Below are 20,738 nucleotides of genomic sequence, written 5' to 3' on the forward strand. Positions count from 1 at the left end.
TCATTTTTATTAATTGAGCTTGAATTATTATTAGGAAGGTTTGAAAAAGTCAAAACATAGAAGTGATAGTAATATCTTGTCAGTATTACTATCTGACCAAATATCATTAGGTCACAATCTATGTGCATTTTATTAAATTTAGATTTTTATAAAAAAAATAAAAATTTAGAACTTTATAAATATTGGTCTTAAAAGTACAACTTATTAATTTCTACAATTTTTGTTGCTACTTACACTTTGTCTTCCTTTGCAGGGTTTGTTGACACCAAGACTGCAGCGATGGCAAATATCAATACCTGTAGTTTATTAATGCCCATTAAAATATTCTTATTAAAATAAAATAAAATATTAACATAATACCCTGGTGATGGCTGATTGGGTGAAAATTTGACAATACCAATAGAATATTTTAGAAAACAATGGCTTTTTTGTGTACTTATTTAATTGTTAAAAAGTTATATGAAGAGAAAATGGTTGGGGTCCGGTCAGTAAAAAACACAAATAAGTTGAGAGAACTTATTTAATAGTGCCAACGTTTCGGCCAAAGTTTCTAGCCTTCATCAGAGCTAAGAACAAAGAGCAAGATAACAATCAATGAATACAAAAAAATAAAAAGTGTTCAAGTTATTGAAATTATTTAAAAATAAGTTCAAGAAAGATTAAAAAGAATGATTCAAGTAAATAATTATACAGAATGAAAATTAATAAAAATAAAGTGATGAAAGAATTGGAAAATTAAACGTTTAATTAAATATGTAAGTAGAATAACATAATCAAGGAAATAAAAAATTTAAAGTTATATAATGCAAGAAACCAAAGAAATAAGAATATATTGATTTAATAATAATTACAAAAGTAAAGTTATGGAAAGAAAAAAATAAATTAAATAAAAGAAAGTATATGTAAATAATATTAATTTTTTTATAAATTAAACTTATTTGTGTTTTTTACTGACCGCACCCCAACCATCTTCTCTTCATTTATATTGTCTACAGTCAACTATCTTCTCATCATTAAAAAGTTATGTTTTAAAGCATAAACAATTGTAATGAATGTTAATTAATTGGTGAAAAATGAGTGGGGAAAGTGTTTGACAGCTTTTATTTAAAATGATTTCTTAAATAAAGTAAACCTACTTTTACATTTAAATTTCATTATCCTATTGAATTCACTTCAATAGTATATAATTGACAAAGGTTTGTAACCTTCGAAGAATTTTCTTTTATTTGATTTTTTGAATCGTATTTCATAATTCAATTATTTTCCATCTAGGTGCTACAAACATTGAAAAATAATTTAATATTTTAGTGTTCAGTACCAAGAATTCACCGAGGTAAAAATAATTACAGACCTTTTGTAACTATCAGACTCGCAAAATGTTTTAATAACAAATATTATGAAAACATACATTTCTAAGCATTAACTGATAATTTTTGGATATAGTGATTATGAAATGTATAATAAATTCCTACTTACTTTTATACATGCTTTGCAGTTTATATAATACTATAATAGCTTACCTGAATCGTGCTATACATGATTTTTCTCATGTTTGGTTACTCTTGTTGTAAACCTACAAGAATAAGTTGAAGCTGTAAAACATTATTTTCACTTAGAACATCAATAAAAACATTTAAAAAATATAAGAAAGTAATCCCAAAATAACAAAATCTATTATATAAATTGACAATTTACATATTTTAAAAACCCTTGCTACAGACAGCTATTATATTTATTTATGCCACAAAGAAGTATGAAAATAATTGTATGAAATATGAAATCATATAGTATTTACTCTAGATATATTTATGGCTGTTGATAAAGATTGGTTAGTAGTTATTGTTATTATAATTATTATAACTATTGATACCAAAAAGAAATATTAAATATTTCAACTTGAATTTATTCCTTAGTAGGTGCCATAAATACCGATTTAATACCGACAACTTTTTTTTTTTTTTGTAAGATTCATTTTTTATAATTAATTATCAATCATAAAGGCTAAGGAGAACCTTACAAACCCCACCACACAATATTATGAACCACATTAAGGCCACCTTTTCTAATATAAAATTATATAATAATAACAATAACATATTATTTTTATTCTAAATCTATTTATATTTCATATTTTTGAATTGTTTCAACCAATTCTATTGGTCATTTTCGTTTTCATCTCTGTTAACATATTAACATATTTTATCAAACATACATCCCCTAGACGTATTTGTGATAATTTATTTAAAATCCTGTTTATTCTGAGATTTTTATTAACTGAGGTTTTTTTTCTTGGTACTTTAATGTCTACATTTAAAAAAAAGTAATAATAAATCTGTACCGCTACAACTCATGAACGGTCAGGGATGAAGTACTTTGTTATTAAGTACTGTTACTAGAGCAACGGTTGTACAACGAGGTGATCTGGTGGATCACTAGATTCTTACCCTACTAAGGATACTCATTTTATAAGGCTAGATGGGTTATTTTATGAGCTACCTACTCCCTTTATATCTACAATAAATAAATTAGTATTTTACAAAAGATTTATTTTTACAAAATTTGGATTACTGTCAAAAATTATATAAATTAATAAGTTGTTAATTCATATTTGGTCTTTTGTGACTCATTTAATTAAATTAACTCTTATTGAATTTTTAGACATTTAATGAATTTTATTAATGGTTTAAAGTTCTTGTAGAAAAATATTATTAATAACATAGCATTTAATTAACCTAACTATAAACTTGCAGGATATTTTATAGGAGTTCCTGATAACTCTTAAAAATTGATTTTAAATGGTTTGAGAGAAAATTCTGACAAGAAAATTATAAAAAAAATTATGATAATTGCTAATTGTTGTTACGTTCTTCTAGTATTATAAATATATATTGATTATTTATAAAAATAAATTTTGCCAATTACAATTTTCCGCAAATGTATGTTACTAAATACATAAAGAATGTAGGATTTTCAAGAGCTTCAAGCATTGTTTACGTTTCCGCCCATTTCTCTCTCTCCTTCCTGTGTTCGAAATATGAATTATTTAAAATTGAAATCTTCGGTTTTGTTTTTGTTTTTTTATCGGTAAAAGATATAATCTTTAGAAATTTAGTACTACTAATTTTAAACCAAGAAAAAAAAGATTATTTACGTGATTTTTATTTTAGTACTGTCTCATGAACATTATTTTATTGTATGTAACAAAAATATGAGTCAAATTTTTGTTCGTATCAATAAATGTTTACATACGAATCTCATTGACGATCTTAAGATTTCTAGAAATGAGTTAGAAAAACTTAAAATAATTACTGAAAATTTAATTTTAAAACAATTCATCTATATAATAATTATTATTTTTATCACAAAATTCCAAAATATAAACTAAAAATCAAATTGCTCACCTATTCCGCGGATTAAGTACACTGGGACCTGTTCTTCAGTGAGGCAAACCGGCTCTGGCTACCTATACCTGGAACAACGACCTTGCCAAAGAGTGGGAAGTTAATTTACAACAAATACATTTTTTTTAATAATTATCCTTTCATATTATTATCATTTAATTATATGATTTTACATGCTCACTATCGAAGTTAGGAAAGAATCGTATTCATGCAAGGAAATGAAATGAATTTATGTTCTCAGATGTATGATCTCTGAGCAAATTTGTATTCAGAAATAATCGATGGACCCGTTTATCCAATTTTTATCATCAAACGTTATCCAATCTCTATTTTGGGCAAGTATTGCTTGGTCATCAGCAAAAATAATAACATGAGCCCAAGACAAGAAAAAAATCAGCTATTTCACCCTAAGTTTTGATTACTTTATGTAGAATTACTAATCAAAATTGACGAGTCTGCCAAGTATAGTCAGGGGAGTATAAAATGGCGGATTTTTCAAAACGTTAAAATATAAATAAGTTTTCATTCGTACCCCCGTATCGTAGTAACCACTGACAACACTATACAACCTAATAGAACATCATTTAAAGTAGAGTAAATTTACTAAAATATGAGCCCTATCAAATCAGTTTGCCTTCAATAATTCCTGAGATAGTTTTTTACCCACACCTAATAGTACAAGAGCCCAAGAGGAGAAAAAAGGCAGTTATCTCATCCCAATTTTTGATTACTTTAATAAAAACTATGTATAATTAATAGTCAAAATTGATGAGTCTGCCAAGTATAGGTTGGGGAATAAAAAATGGCGGCTGTTTCCAAGCGATAAAAAAAACTAATTTTTCATTCGGAGGTCTATATCTTAAAAAGTAGGAACAACACAAGAAAACCTAAGAGAACATCATTTAAAGGAGAGTAAATTTGCTAAAATGTGAGCCCTGATAGAGTTATTTACGTTAAATAGTTTTCCGGATATAGCTTTTTAAAAAGCAACATTTCATAAATAAATGTGCTGAAAGATCAATAGTAAGTGAATTTATTTTGAGAAATGTATATCTCAAGAACCATTTGATGTATAGATGTTTTTTAGCACTCAAATTAAAGCAAGTTTAATGAGCTATAAAGTATTTTTTTGATTATGATGTTTATCTTCGCAGGAGTAATAGTTTGCATGAAATTTGCTAAAATAAATTGATTTATAGTTGTTCGGACAAATTTTCATTTGCCAAATTTATATTCATATATGAATATCATAAAAACTAGGAAGATAAGTGTCATAAACTACTTTAAAGTAAGTTAAATTTTCTTTATTTTGAGTGTTGGCAGACATATGTGCGTCTTATGGATCTAGAGATATATTTTTTTCAAAAATCCAACATTTTATGCGAACAACTAGAAATTAAGATTGTTTGAGTTTATTTTGTCAAATATCATAAAAACTTTTATACTACTCCTACAAAGATAAACATAATTAACTATATTGTAGTAAATTTAACTAGCTTTAATTTGAGCGCTGGAAAAGATCTGTACGTCCAATGGTTTCTGAAATGAAGTTTTTCATAAATCAAACATATTGTCCGAACAACTATAAATCAATTTATTTTAACAAATATCATGAAAACTACTATTCTTACGAAGGTAAAGATCATAAACTGCTTTAAGTCCATTAAACTAGCTTTAATTTGAGTGCTAAAAGACATCTGTACGTCACATAGTTCCTGAGATATAGATTTCTCAAAATAAATTGACTAACTACTAATCTTTCAGTAGATTTTAAAGAAATTTTGCTTTTTAAAAAGCTATATCTCGAGAACTATTGGACGTAAATAGCTCTTTTAGGGCTAATATTTCAGCAAATTTATTCTTCTTTAAATATTGTACTCTTAGATTTTCTAGTGTTGTAGGTAGTTATTAAGATATAGAGGTTCGAATGAAAAATTAATGTTTTTTTAGGTTTTCAAACAGTCGCCATTTTTTATTTCCCCTACCTATGCTTGGCAGACTCATCAATTTTGACTATTAATTATATCTAGTTTTCATTAAAGTAATAAAAAATTGGCGTGAGATAACTGCCTCTTTTTTCTTCCCGGCTCTTGTACTATATAATAGAGCTATTAACGCTCAGTAGTATTCGAGGTATACCTTTTTAAAAAGCAACATTTCATAAATAATGCACTGAACATCAGTAGTTAGTGAATTTATATTAGGAAATCTACATTTCAGGAACCATGAGACTTACATATGTCTATTAGCACTCAAATTTAAGCTAGTTTAATCTGCTGTAAATTAGTGTTTGACGTGTATCTTAGTAGAAGCAGTAGTTTTCATGATATTTTCTACAATAAATTGATTTATAGTTATTCAGACAAAATTTCATATGAAAATATCATAGAAAACACTACCCCTAGGAAGTACATTAAACTATCATTAATTTGATTGCTGGTGGACATTTGCACATCCAATGGTTCCTGAGAGATAATTTTTCATAAATTAAAAATTTCAACCGAACAACTAGAAACAAAAATTATGTGAATTTATTTTGGCAAATATAAAAATATTACTCCTACGAATATAAACGTCATGACTACAGCATATTAAACTAGCTTTAATTTGAGAACTAATAGACATCTGTACGTCTCATATGTCTCATCTTCATCGTAAATAAAGATTTCCCACAATAAAATTGCTGAAATATGAGCCCTTTAATAGGGCTCATATTTCAGCAAATTCTTCTTCTTTAAGTGATGTTCTATAATGTTTTCTAGCGTTGTAGTAGTTTCAAAGATATGGAGCTTCGAAAGGAAAAAATATTTTTTTTTTTTTATCATTTTGAAATCGACAGCATTTTCTATTCTTCCAGCTATACTTGGCAGACTCATCGATTTTTATTAGTAACTATACGTAGTTTAAATTAAAGTGATCAAAAATTTGGGTGAACTAACTGACTTCTTTTCAACAAGGCTCTTACACTGAAAGGTTTGTGATATCTATATCTTTACTGGTTTTTATCCACATTTTCTCAAATTTTCTTGAACACTATCTGTGAACCAAATTTACGTAAATTTTTAAAAGGGCTGGTAAAGGCAGTATCCATGCAGTTGACTAGAATTCCCCGAGAACCCTGATTCTATTTTAATACAGCATATATTAATATATATTATAATATACAGTAGATATTACTATATATTATAATATACAGTAGATATTATTCCACAATATTTTTCTCAGAACGGAGCCATATACCATTTTAGGTTTATAAATAGACGCTCCTTTTTTTATCTTTAGATTTCTCCTGATGGTTTTCTAAGATTTCCCTCATTGAAAAAGCTACTAATTAATTTAAATACTAAAACATTTCCTATCAATTTTCATCGTATAAGGAATCGTTGTAATAACCTAATATAAAATAATATTCTAATATACTATATCTGCATACATACACTGTATACTAATATCAAACTATACAGGTATTTTATTGAATAAACTGATATCGTAGATGGCTTTCTTCAAATCTTTCAGAGCTTTCGAAGGAAACTGATCAAAGATTAATACCGGGATGATTACAGAGATTGCTCTGTCCTTGGGTCGCAGTGATTGCACGGCCAACAGTTCAGGGATCAACTGCATATCCTTGGAACAGGGTATTCGGTTTCACTACAAAAAAAGAGGGAGGTTTATTGTAGTTCTTTAGTTTTATAAAAAATAAAACTATTTATTTTTTTTTTAGTTTCTGGATAATAACTTTTATGAAAAAAAAAATCAAACGGAAAATTTTTTTCAAGCTAAAAATTCCGTTTTTTTGTAGGGGGCAGAAATAAATCTACCTATTCCCTTCTTAATGACCTAGACATTAGACATATCCTGTTCCGAATATGTGTAAACTGTGATCAATAGGAATGAAATTATAAAAGTGTCCCTGCTTGACAATCTGGTGGTTGGCTAAATTTAATTGTACTGTACACATCGATATATTTATTTAAAATTGTCTAGGCTCTTCAACCACTGAGATCATTTTTGCCCTCTGCTAATAACTTGTAAAAAAAAAATGGAAAGTTAATTTGGTTGGAAACAAAATTTAAATTTCGTTATATACTTCAATTTATTTTTTAGAAATAAAAATCCTCCAGCCACTTTTTTTATATTTTCTAAGATTCCTGATATATTGGTCCGTAGTCCAAATTTATTATCAGCGTATGGTACCATTGTACAAACACGCCCATAAAACCACATAAAATAGTATCGGACATACGCGTAAATTTTTTTAATGAACAAGCTCTCAATTAATTTCGTGGACCTATCCATTTTCTAATGAGAAACTCTTGTTTTTTCCCCCTTTCCATTTTTGAATAATATTCTACGAAAAATTAAAAAAGCAAAGACCCGATGTGGATTCATTCTCCAAAAATAAAATTAAAAAAAAAAACACAGAACATTTGCAATCAAGTTACTCTGATGACAAAGTGTCGAATCAGAAGTCGACAAGAAATTATCCAGGTCATGAAACTGTATTGGTTTCAACTATCTGAATACCGAAATATATTTTAAGTGGACATCCACTACCTTGAGATAAATTTCAATACTCTCTTAAGATCTTTCAAACACTGTTCGGCATTCCCGAAGACTCTGAAGAACTCGTACTGGTACTTGGAGGCTCGAAATAAAATCATTTGGAGACCCAACTTTTTTTATAAAGAGCTCTGTTCCGATTATACTAGCAAATTTATTTGTATTCCTTCCACGATGATGCAATATTCTGAGACGCATGTTTTCCTTGTTTGGTTGTAAAATGCTCAATGTCATTCCAACGATTGATTCAAAGAATTGTGCTTACAATCACATAGAATAACTTTAATCGATTTTATCGATGATAATGATATCGATACTAGTCCCGTAAAATACTTAGTGGCCAGGTTAGACAATAAACTGTTGTTCAACCATCACATTAATTTAAAATTACAAAACAAACGGAAAGTAATATGTATACATATTATAATAAACAATCGAAATTATTCCCTTCCCCCTCTCAAATGAACTGATACTCTATAAAGCATTAGCAAGACCTATCACAACATATGCCTGACTAAAGCTTCACTATTTAAATACATAAAAAAAAATACAAATAATCGAAAACAAATGCAACAGAATTGTTAATAACTATGCATATAACACAAGAATAACTAAGATTCACTCTGAATTAAATACATACACGGATTAATTCATAATTTCTTTTAATCTTACCCTAATGCTTTAATAACCGAAATAGGTAATTACACAAAAACAAGAACTCGTAGATATAAACATAAGAGACCTAAACATAAGAGACGTAAACATAAGAGACCTAAACATAAGAGACCTAAACATAAGAGACCTAAACATAAGAGACCTAAACATATATTGCTCTAAATATCATCAATAAAAAATTTGTATTTTATTTCAAACTGTTTTGGGTGTCTTTTTTTTCATCAGTTGTTTTTTTTACCTAAATATAAAGCTTAGTTGATACATGATAAATAACGAAAACAAATAAATTGTATAAGAGTATATTCCAAGGCAATATACGATTTATTTTACTTATATTTATGAAATAAAAACTTTTTTATAAATATAAAAACAAAATCAATAGATGTTAACCACAATAATTACTCATTTTTACAATTGCGTTGAAAATCTTCAGACAATTTTATCAATAACAACCTTTGGTTGATTTTATTTCTTAAATAACTAAAGATATTAATACTCGTGAAATTTATTCTACATTTTTATTATTTTTATTTGTTATTCATTTTTTTTACGTTTCGGGGACCTTTCCCCATCTTCAGGATTGCATTACCTTTTCCTTAATAATACCCTTGTTAATTACATCCAATTAATTTATATTTTTTATTTTATTTATATTATTTAGAAAAAAAAGTTATGGTTTTATTTTGAAATAGACGTGTTTCAAAGACGTTACCGTAGACGGGGTTTCATTCTGTACCATGATCCCTCAATAGACTGTCCCAGAGCCAGCAGGGTGGTAAAAATTAGTTTACGGTAAAATCCATAAAATAAGTCAAAAAGGTAATAATTTTTTTTTGTTAAATGTACTACTGTATGTACTGAAATGTAAAGAAAATCAGGGATATTTAACTTAGTGTTAATTTTAAATGATTTTTTTTTAAAACTATTTCTGCTATTATTGAACTATTCAATGTTTCCTTCTATTCTTTTAAAAGGGTAAAATTGATAAAAAATATAAATATAAAATTGATTCTTAAATCACATAATTAAATTAAATTAATTATATAATTAAATTACGTTAACATCATTAACGTTTCCAGATTTTTTCCCTACCTTATATAAATTTATTTATTACAACTTTTTTTGTAATTAATCTAATTTGTTATAATAACATTATAATTTCATAAGTTTCCCTAATGTTTTTTATAGAACACAAATATATCTCTTGACTCAAATTTTTCCAACCTATCCATGCATTACACAGTTGTCAAAGCTGCATAATTAGCGGGCCAAATAGAAATTTGTCAAGTTCTCATTTAAATTTTAGATTAGTTGATATTTGTAGCAATGTACCTTCACCCTGAATGATGAACTTAGTTGTTTACATTTCCCGACTGACGAACAGTGTTTGTTAAAATGCAGTGTATTTTGGCGTGTTGAAACCGAAAAAAAGCTGCGTTATATTACATCACGTACAGATTTTTCTCATAATAAATCTCATAGTAAATTCATAAAATTTACTTCCTGTTTTGCAGTAAAAAAAATCAATAAAATCGTTTACAGCATCTATTTCACTCAATAGTTTAACTTCATCTTACTCGTCGGACAATCCTAGGCCAATCAAAATTTAAGATATAAGACAATATATAAACGATTATTTAAGAATATTTGAGTGAATTTTTATTGCTTTAAGAATTAGTAAATGTATATTTTATAGTTATCAAATCTTCTTTCCAAAGGGACCAAAACATTTTAATTTGGTAGTATATACCAATAATAAAAGATTTCAAGTTGATGTAGGAAAATGTAAAAATTTCAATCGACTATTGTTATATATTGGTGCTATTAAGTGATCAGATGAGGCGTTTTAATAATTTATTTTCCAAAAAACTAAGAAGAGTAAAGTAAGAGTGTACAGAAAATTAAATTAACTACACAATTGTTATAACATTAAAAAAAAAATTAATGAAGTAGGTTGAAGTTCAAATAAATAACCAACTTTATATTCCGATTCAGCATCTAAAAATAAAAAAAACCTGTACAATTAATTTAAAATTTTTTTTTCCATTTGACGGAGCCAGTGAATTTGTTTGCATACTTTCCAAGAGCAAATTTAAATCTTTATTACGCAGGTATACTTGACCAAATACCATTGTTCTGGTGAAGATATGGATTTCTCTCAGTATATCGATAGCAATAAAGTATATATTTGTAAAATTTGCCAGTAGAACGATAACACTATACTGATGACTAGGAATAGGATTTTTATGTTCTCACATATTTTTACCTGACCATGATATCTGCGAATCCTTACTAACTAAAAATGTTTCAAGACATTTCTGGCCAAAAGAAGCCATTTTTATTTCACATATTTTTAAATATTTGGCCTTTTTTTACATATTTTGTTGTAAATCACATATTTTCTGAGATATTTGTTATTTTAAACATATTTTTAGATATTTTGTCCTGAATCACATATTTCCTTAAATTAGTTGTTCAATTATAAATACATTTTTCGCAGCAACAACGTAAAATTCAAGAGAACGCAAGAAACTTAAAAGGTGAAATTTATCATTTTTCATAAATAGTGCGTAAAAATTCTATATCTTCATCTTTGAACACAAATTAAAAGCAGGGGCAATAATTAATTTTCATACAGAATTACATCGAGAATTTCTCAGAATAAATTAAAATGAGCAAGAGTCTTATTCCTGTAGCATTTTCCTAGAATTTGTTTGTTTACTCCTCAAACCATCTCTCTGTTTCCCCTCTTTCCATGGTCCCTTCTCATCTCTTAATCTTGTTTCACTCTCCAGTCAGTATTTAGACCTTTTCGAGTTAAATTGTATTGTTTAGATGTTGAAAGATCTTTTAGCCGGTACAAGTCCATTCTGCGGTCAAACCGACGAAGATTTTTATTTTAAAATTTAAAAATGCATTTAATCTGCAATCATTTTGTAACCAACCCTACTGAATAATTAATTTCTTCCAAAGTTTTAAATATTTTTCTAAAGTTTTTTCCTTTTTCTTTTTAATAAGGATTATTCTTTATTTAAGTAATTATTAACCAATTAGTTTAATTACAATGACTAATTAATGTATTGTTATTGAACAGCTATGTTTTCTCTAAGTACATTTTTTTGTACATAATTTCTTTAAAATATTATTCATATAATATATAATAAATACATATTTATGTAACTTTTTTTAAGTTATAGAATTACTAATTAATTAGTAATTTATATTATTGAATAATACAAAATTTATAAATACATATTATTTACATATTTTTTTTAATATCTGACAATTTATTAGCACATATTTATGTACATATTTCGGATTTTTTAACACATAAAAATCCTATCCCTACTGATGACACATCCATTTATACATCTTCATATAGAATAATTACGTTCGTGAACAGTTTTCTAGGCTCTTATTTAAAAAAAACTCAGGTTTTTATCTTTAAAAAAGAAAGATTAAAACAAACCGACGAAAAATATAAACCATCATATTCACTGAAAGGAGGCCGTCTATAATTCAAAACGTATTTATTAATAATACTAAAATCCCATAGGCTTGTTCAATTATTTAGGCCAAGAACTGGATCAATCTTTAACATTTTTCAACGACATAAAAAGCAAATGAAATAGAGCTAAAAACGTCAGCAAAACAATTCCATATTTTAGTATAATTAATATAATTATCACCTAAAAACAAACTGATCCTATACAAAGCAGTAATATACACAATAACTTATTCTTCTACTATTTGGATCTATGTATACATATGGCTCCTACTTCAAGAAACTAGGAGTCATTCAAGGTAAAACGTTTTCTCCCCAACTCTCATTACCGACAACTCGTTAAGAAAAAAAAAACTACGGCATCAATAAAAATAATCATCCACAAATTTCCTGAGCATTAATAAAAAAAAAGTCTTTTATTTTTTAACCAAGTATATTAATTGTTTATTTCTTCATTATTTATAATTTACTAGCTGAACCAGCACGGATAAGCAATTGCTATATTTAAAAATGTAGATAGATTAATTTAATGCAATTGAAAGTTTGTTGTAGAAAATATATATTTAATCATTTACACATTGGATTAATGATATAATTAATTGTTTACTATATATATTTAGTTTATAGCGGTAAATGACATTACTTCAGCACGACTCAACCTATCTATACAAAACTTGGGTGTGGTTTAGTGCACTATAATCTCCAACCAAGTGCACAAACCGGATCTAATTAAACAAATTATAAAATAAAACATTTCAAACGTTTTTCTTGATTTAAAATCAATATTTCGCCCTCATGATGGCATTAAAACTAATTAGTGGCAATCCTTCGTAAAATCCATAATGCCCTTTACTTTGTCACAAATCAAGTCTTCCATCAGGACCTCAATGTTCCATATGTTGCCGATTTGGACAGAACCAGATACCATTCCTTCCATAATAAACTTCTCAACCACCCAAATCCACTGGCTTTTTTTGTTTCTAACCTGGCTTCTTCTTCATTACCTAATAATCCTCCTAGGCGTCTGAAAAGAAGATGGCCTCGAGATCTTCTCTAGAAATGTTATTGGAGTTCTATCAACGGGTAGATTCTCCACATGTTTTTATCACCTACAACAAATTTACTTGTTGTATATATGTGTATACAGTTGTAAATAACAATAAATAAATTATTTAAAAAAAAAAAAAAAATGGTGGTAATATAGGCAAAAAGAGCAAACATTTAGCTTTCTAACAATTGTATTAACGTATGAATTGGATTAAAAGTAAATTGTGTTATGAACGAACATTTAAACAATAGACACGCGGTGAAAAAAAATCCTACAAAAATTAAGTTTAAAAATTTCTAGTTTTTAATTTCTTTAATAATGGTATGTAAAGGTTTCAAACGATGCTATAAATGAATATGTTTTGTTTTTGTCCGCTGCCAGTCTCCATAGAGCGGTGGCATCGTGGTAAGACGAGATGCTACTAACTCATAACTCATAAATTGGGTACCTTTAATTGCGTAAAAATCTGGTGGTCGAGCATGATTCTGGCCAAATCACCTCCTTGCACAACCATTGGTATATTAACAGTACTTCTTTACAAAATACTGAACCCCTGACCCTTCATGGGCTGTAGTGGTACAGATTTTAATTTTAATAATAATTAAGAAGTTATCGGTAATAAACCTAAAAATAGACGGTGACCATTTTGAAAAACCTGCGATATTAGGACTATGGACACTCAGTGAGTGATACACTTTTTACCATTGTATTTTTCAAATATTTTTTCATAAGAATCCATTGACAGAAATTAATTAAGATGCACCTAGTTCTAGGAACAGACAAAGTTTAAGGTATTTTTACTAGAAAACAAGAGGTTTTTTTTTGTTTTGTTTTTTTCTCGCGCGCCCTCCCCAAAGACCAGTTCTGGATCCGTCCCTGCCTTATGTCCGGTTCATATAATTTATGAAAATTGAGCGTAAATCAATAAGTCTTAAACCTTGCAGCCTTGTCTTAGAGCACTTTTATTTCTAGAAATACCCGTAGGTTCACATTCGAAGGGAAAAAGTATGTATGTTTTCACATAATCAACTGACAAACAATAAGTAAATATTTGTTGTTTTGTACAGCATCTGCTAATATTGATAACTCTCTTTAATGATCTAATGAATTCATTATTCTCTCCTATATAAGCTCTCATTCCTTTAACAATCTATCAGTTGTCAGACATGGATCTAAAAATCCTTTTTCTCTTTGTTTTCTTGGCTATCTCTGCTGTAATCGTGAGTATTAGATTTAGTAAAAAAAAAAAAAATTAATGGAAAAATAATATGATTAATATAGATTTACCATTCTTTTTATACATGTACAGAATCTTTTTTTAATTTAAATTAAGCTCTTTGGGATAAGAGACCCCTAAAATCATTGGATAATTATTAAAGCTTTAGTGGCTGAGGCTAGAGTCCTGTAGTATCCGATCTAGGAAAATACGGGTTCCATTGTCACATAGGACAGTTAATATTTATTTTGTGGCGGTCCGGAGAAAGAATTTAACACTTAACACTCCCACGTTGGCACAACATTGAGGTGCAGGACCGAAAGGCCCATTTCCGAACTAGTAGCTCCTTCCACATAGCCATGATATCGAAAGAATTAATGTTGTATAGGAAACCCTACATTTCATTACCAGCAAAGTTAACGAATGCAGTCAGTAGGATTCCCCTACTGACACACTCTCAGTACAGCACTTCGTTTTATCATAATTTTCAATTTTTTAATGATGTCAAAACTGGAGGATTAAAATAAATTCAACCAAAGCACATTTACTCTTCGTCGTAAACGCATGGCTTCCTACCCCACAATATGCTTTAATAATACCCCACTTATTCCTGTCGAACAGATCTGTTACCTAGGACTGCATCTGGACAAATGACTTACTTGGAATCTTTACACAAGATTGAAAAGACAGGAAACTGCTCGTCGATTCCGATTATTACAACACTTACTATACAAATAGTCTAAACTTCCAACTAACTACTAAAGACTCATTTATATAACTATAATAAGACCTATCTGGACTTACGGAGTTGAGCTATGGGGCTCCACTAAACCATATTTTCCTCTCGAATCCAATCCTTACTGTCCAAAATACTTAATGCTCCCTAGTTTGTCACATTTCAAGTCATCCATCAGGACCTTAATGTTCCATATGTTGCCGATTTGCCTAGAACCAGATACCAATCCTTTCATGTTAAACTTCCCAACCACCCAAACTCACTTTTATTCAGCTTGGCGTTTCTTTCATTACCTGATAATACTCCTAGGAGCCTAAAAAGAAGATGACCTCGAGGTTTTTTGCTCTAGAAAAGCTATTGGAGTTCTATCAATGATTCTCCACATATCTGCATCTGAATACAGTTGTAAATATTAATAAATACAAGATTTAAACAAATTGTAATTACATTTTCCAACGAAAATTAGTTAAAACACAACCAAAATGCGTATTCTATTTTAGGATTCAAAATTCCAGTTTCAGAGTTTAGAATGTTATGTTAATTTTAATCTTTCGATATAAAGTATTTTGGTCAGGTTTGGAGTCATTTTCGTAAAATACAAAAAAATTTGAATTCAAACTAGAAATTAAAAAATTTGCAGTTGTGTGAGACATATAATGGAGAGTGGATTGAATCCACTGAAGCGCTTCGCGCCTTTGAGGATCATGTCTGAATGGAAAGACAATAATACCATTTCTTATGTAGTGACAGTTTTTCAATTTTTTCGAGTGTAAACTCCATTTACTGTTGTTATTTTTTTGTTTTCAATTATATATTTACAATTAAATTTTGGTTATTCTTTTATTTGGAGAGGGGTGGGGAAGGAAGAAAGAAGAAGAAGAGGAATGAGTAATTTAAATTGAAAACAAGGTTTTTTAATTGTATATCAACTGCATTTGGCTATTTTTACAGTAATAGAAATTCGTCATCATATAAATAAATAAACTGGATCATGTTTAATCATGTGGGGGCTTTTAGCGCTTTAAAATGTGGGATTTTCCAGAATACAGAGCTTTCTTCAGACATTTTCTGAACTACTTCAAGGTCGTCAACAGTAACAAATGTGGAAACAAAATAATATTAAAAACCATAATTTTGTTTCATATTTTAAAAGTGGTTAACTCTTAAAAAAAAAAGGAAGTTTAACATTTATCAGAAGTCAGCCACAGGCGTAGAAAGGACCCATAGATTGTAGAGCTCTTGGCCCAAACCCCGTAAACCTTAAGATGGTTCTAGACCATAACAACGGAAACGAAATTCAACCTTATATTTTGGAACATCAGTTGCTAATCTCATAAGATTTTTTTTTTTTAAACGAATAAGAATGTATTTTTATTTTCGTAGTCCCTTGGAGCAGCAGCTGATCTTGGAGAGTTTGAATTAAAACCAGAGGAAATTGAATCCGAAGGTGGACAGAAGGATGCCAGGTGTGGAGGCAAGAAAGGCAAGGGAGGCAAGAAAGGATGGAAAAAGGGTTAGATAACTGATAAAAATAAATAACTTGTAATAAAAGTTATAAGTTAAAAAGCGTGTAACATCCATTTATCCTTAAATTAACATACATTTATTTATCCTAAAATAACATCCATTTGATTATCCTGTGCTGAAAAATATTTGGTATGTTCAACAAATGGTGAAACAGGTGTGCGCCATGCGCTGTACAAGATTTATAGCGGAAAAACCGCAGTGCACATGTCCTCCCCTGTTTGTAATTTTGATTCGTGTTGAAACAAAGTTATTACACAATATGATGATATTACAGAGATAAATGAGCAAACGCATCACACCTGTTCAAACACTATTAGTGTTTACACACTGTTGTAATAGACACTAATAGTGTCACTATTAGTATGTAATTTAGTCTATAATTATCAACAATTATTTTTGTAAATGTCACTGAAAACCATAAAGGATCTTGGATTCAATACATACTAAGGAAGTGCTATTTGTTGACTAACTCTTGTAAAAATAACACTATTGTTACTAAGGCACTTATAGTACTTAGCAAAGCAAACGCAATATAAATTTCGACATTTCATATCTTTTGTTCCTTTAAGCCTATATTATTATTTATTTATTGTTTTATTTAATCATTAGTTTTTATCATTCATTGAGCAAGTCGAAGTATCATCGAGGTTAGGTTTACTGAGAATAACCGTGAAACAAGGACTTACATTCTGTCCCACTGATTTGATTGTGATACCAAGACAGATATCTGTCACATAGAAATGGAACTTAGCCCTTGCTGCAAGTCGACTTCCAATACTTTATACGCTGATAAATTCTTCAAGAAACATAGCAACTAATCAAAGCACCCATTTTTTTCTTTGGTTGCCTATTCAATACGACGTTTAGATAAAAATAATTGTATTTCAATAAACCCCATTGATAGACAACGATCAAAACGAAATATGTTCCTCAAAACAATGGTGTCATCTTTCTCATCTATACCACCTTACGTGTTCCTACGCTAATGGAGAATGTTCCAATCCATTATAGCAAGACATTAATGTTTTAATGTAAAACTAACTTAACACTAACATGATGGATTATTCCTACTGTGCACTAGCATGTTTGTGCTACATGTTATTGATGTATAAGCAAATATTAGTAAGTGAGTATATTAATTTTTACCTGTAAAGTTAAAATGACATAATTAGTTAATGAAACATTGTTAGATTTATAATTAATTCGCAAACCACACACTAAATTCACAATCATTCTATAAAAAGTAAAAACAAAAAAATATTATTTCATATTAAGAATCTTATTCCATTTATGCATATAAGTATATGATCCCTTCAAGAACTGCCTTCATTCTGACAGACGCAACCCACTTGATTAGAGTTATGAACTTCATTAACTGGGGTAAGAAGAGGGGCTGGTTGCAATTTGGAGAGTAAGCTTCTTGATCTGGAGACCCCAACTATTGATACTCCTTCCCATACGATATTTATCATAAAGTATTTATATCCAATAGTATTATATAAATATTGGAGGCCGCTTGTGGCCAAGGCAGTTGGTGCGTCACCTAAGCAACCTCGCAACCTCGAGTCAGCAGCGGTGCCAATTCGATTCTGGGACGAGAGGTTGGCTTTTATTTCGTGGCGGAATGAAAACTTGACCCTCCCATTCTGTTTAGAATAGGTCGGTTGCCTGTCAGATAACCCACTCCTTCCTCCTATAAGTCAGAAATGACCAGGTGGGGAGTAACAATATTTATTTGTATATACATTGGATATAAAGTATCAAAACTCCAACAGTCTTTTTGTGGTTTGGAAACTACCTAATTTACATTGACTTAAACCACTGTAGAAAAATCACAGTTGGACAGGGTTGTAAGATCAACTCAACTCATTTCTCAAAAAAAAAATTATCAAGAAACTACAGACAGAAAAAGATAACTAATAATGACAGATCAAATCATATCCTCGAGTTGTTTAACCGAAATGAATAAGGAAAGTATACTTAAAAAATTGACCTTGACGACTGTTTATGGCATCTGAGATTTTTTTTTTACAAAATTATTTTGTAATTTATGTAGTTATTTTGGTAGTTTATTGCAAAAATTTCTTGTTTTATATTAAAACAAAAAAAAAAAAAAAAATGTAAAACTGTAGAGTAAATCCAGCATGCCAATGGGACCTGCAAAACACTACAGCACTCAATAAGGGGTTACAGACTGCTGTTTCCATTCTTTGATGTCTTTCAAATTTCATCATCTTCTTCTCCTTTAGCTTCCTCATATGTTATTTATTGGCATCGAGAAACCTCTATCCAGCGTAGCCACTCCTCTTGGTCCTTGATTAACCGCTTCATTCTACTTAAGGATTCGCTTCGTTTACCTCGAATCCTCCTTACATATTCCTTACATATGTTACTCTAGGACGTGGTCTCCTCTCCAATATCTTTATAATAACTATGTCCTGATGCGGTAAAGATGACCAAACCACTTGACCTGAGAGGGCTTTTGAGTTCAGGAATTTTTCTTAGTTTTCCAGACTTATACACATGCCTGTTGGTCTTTTTATTTACTTCACGATGACAGATGATACTTTTAGTAATCTGGTAATATTACCATTTGCCGGTTCGACTTCGCTTTTTTTTTAAATTTACCTAATTTTTTTTAAATCCCGCATAACACCAACAAACCTTCCCTTTCTTCCACTTTTTTGATAAAACCTAAATGAATATATAGGCAGAAATGTCCTTTACCAGAGGTAATTTAGGGAAATGTCATCCGCTAATAAATATAAACTCTATAAAATTCTAGATATAGAATTAAATTTCGTAGTGTTTCTGGACACAACTATGATCCCCTTAAAGAATAATTATGTACAAAATACTGATTTTTTATTCTAATATTAATTAGATTATTGATATAATAATAATTATTAATTATTCTAATTAAAAATACTTGTGAACTAATTCTAATTTATTTGAAAGTAGATGAGAAGAAATGAAAACAAACCTATGATAAGATAATGGGAAGAAAAGAAATTTAAAGGTTTAAACATATAGCAAATTGATAATAATTGTAATTTAAATAAGTATATTAAAAATAAATGTGGGCAATGGGTGTAACATAAGAGAGACTTCAAACAAGTTTTAATTATGTATGTATTATTATTTGTGGGCTCTTTTTAAGTAAAACAGTTTTTGAATGCATAAATGATGTATTTAAAAAAAAAATGTTTTTTATATTTAAACTAATGTGAAACACCAACGAATCTAATTTTATCAATTTGACTACTTTTCACGTTTTCCACAAACATGAGATGTACCTCTTACATTAATCATGTAAGGCCCTCCAGACCGATCTGGTATAAAATAAATAAAAAACAAGAGTATCACTAAAGTTTTATCACAAATGGTGCCAATGAGGGAGCATATTTCATTTCATGACAGAGTTGGTAAAATATTAGTGGGAAGGTGATTTTTAACTCACCTCTCATCAACAAACAAAAATACTAAATACTGTCTTGTACTGAGTTAATATGCTAGCTTTTCTCTCTACATAATTCTAAAATTCTGACAAGTATTCTTGAAGAGGATTCCTTGGTTTTAACCAGCCTGGTATGATCTACTACCTCTAAAATTCTACTAATTGTAGACAAATCTTCTCTAAAAGATCTACTAATTGTGTCACAAAAGTTGTTTTTCTACTTCTAGGTTTTTTTGTATAGTTGCAGTAAGCCCAACAAATTAGAAATTAAAAAAGAAGAGTTCCTGTTTCTTGGTTGCCCCGAAACAAAAGAGGAGAACTAGGAGTCTGTCTTGTTTGGACATGGGTACCTGAATATAAATTCTTAAGATATGAATCTAGAGCAAAACTTGCATTACAATATCATTAATTGAAAAAGTTTCCAGGCAATCTCAGCAGATGCATATCCAGGGTAATATAACAATATTCCCAACACCCATGTTGCTCAATGGTATTGAAGGATGTAGTAATAAAAAAACAACATAATTTTTTGCACTATCGTACTTTTTGTTGTTAAACTCTTCTTTGTCTTGAGTCTTCTTTGTACTTTTTGTTGTTAAACTCTTCTTTG

At 29.1% G+C, this 20,738-nt stretch overlaps 1 protein-coding gene and 1 long non-coding RNA gene across 3 annotated transcripts in view; one reads left to right on the top strand and one right to left on the bottom strand.

The window, feature by feature from the left end:
• Nucleotides 1-3,487, bottom strand: part of LOC106677492 (uncharacterized) — an 8,947-nt gene extending 5,460 nt beyond the window's left edge. The window contains exons 1-3 of one of the 2 annotated variants that reach the window (XM_014415468.3): nt 3,402-3,487; nt 1,521-1,573; nt 235-296 (exon numbers count right to left, since the gene is read on the bottom strand). In XM_014415468.3, the coding sequence (XP_014270954.1) occupies nt 235-296; nt 1,521-1,550 (92 nt within the window). In that variant the 5' untranslated portion in view covers nt 1,551-1,573; nt 3,402-3,487. Of the gene's footprint in view, nt 1-234; nt 297-1,520; nt 1,593-3,401 lie in introns of both variants that reach the window. The other variant, XM_014415469.3, reaches the window with a different exon arrangement.
• A 10,815-nt stretch (nt 3,488-14,302) lies between these two features.
• On the top strand, nt 14,303-16,710 carry LOC106677493 (uncharacterized). The gene is made up of 2 exons (XR_001342604.2): nt 14,303-14,412; nt 16,528-16,710. It is a non-coding gene; the product is annotated as an uncharacterized lncRNA (long non-coding RNA).
• The last annotated feature ends 4,028 nt before the right edge of the window (nt 16,711-20,738 follow it).

This window comes from Halyomorpha halys, unplaced genomic scaffold (assembly GCF_000696795.3).
Source record: "Halyomorpha halys isolate HHAL.00 unplaced genomic scaffold, Hhal_1.1 Scaffold100.1, whole genome shotgun sequence".
Classification (NCBI taxonomy): Eukaryota; Metazoa; Arthropoda; class Insecta; order Hemiptera; family Pentatomidae; genus Halyomorpha; species Halyomorpha halys.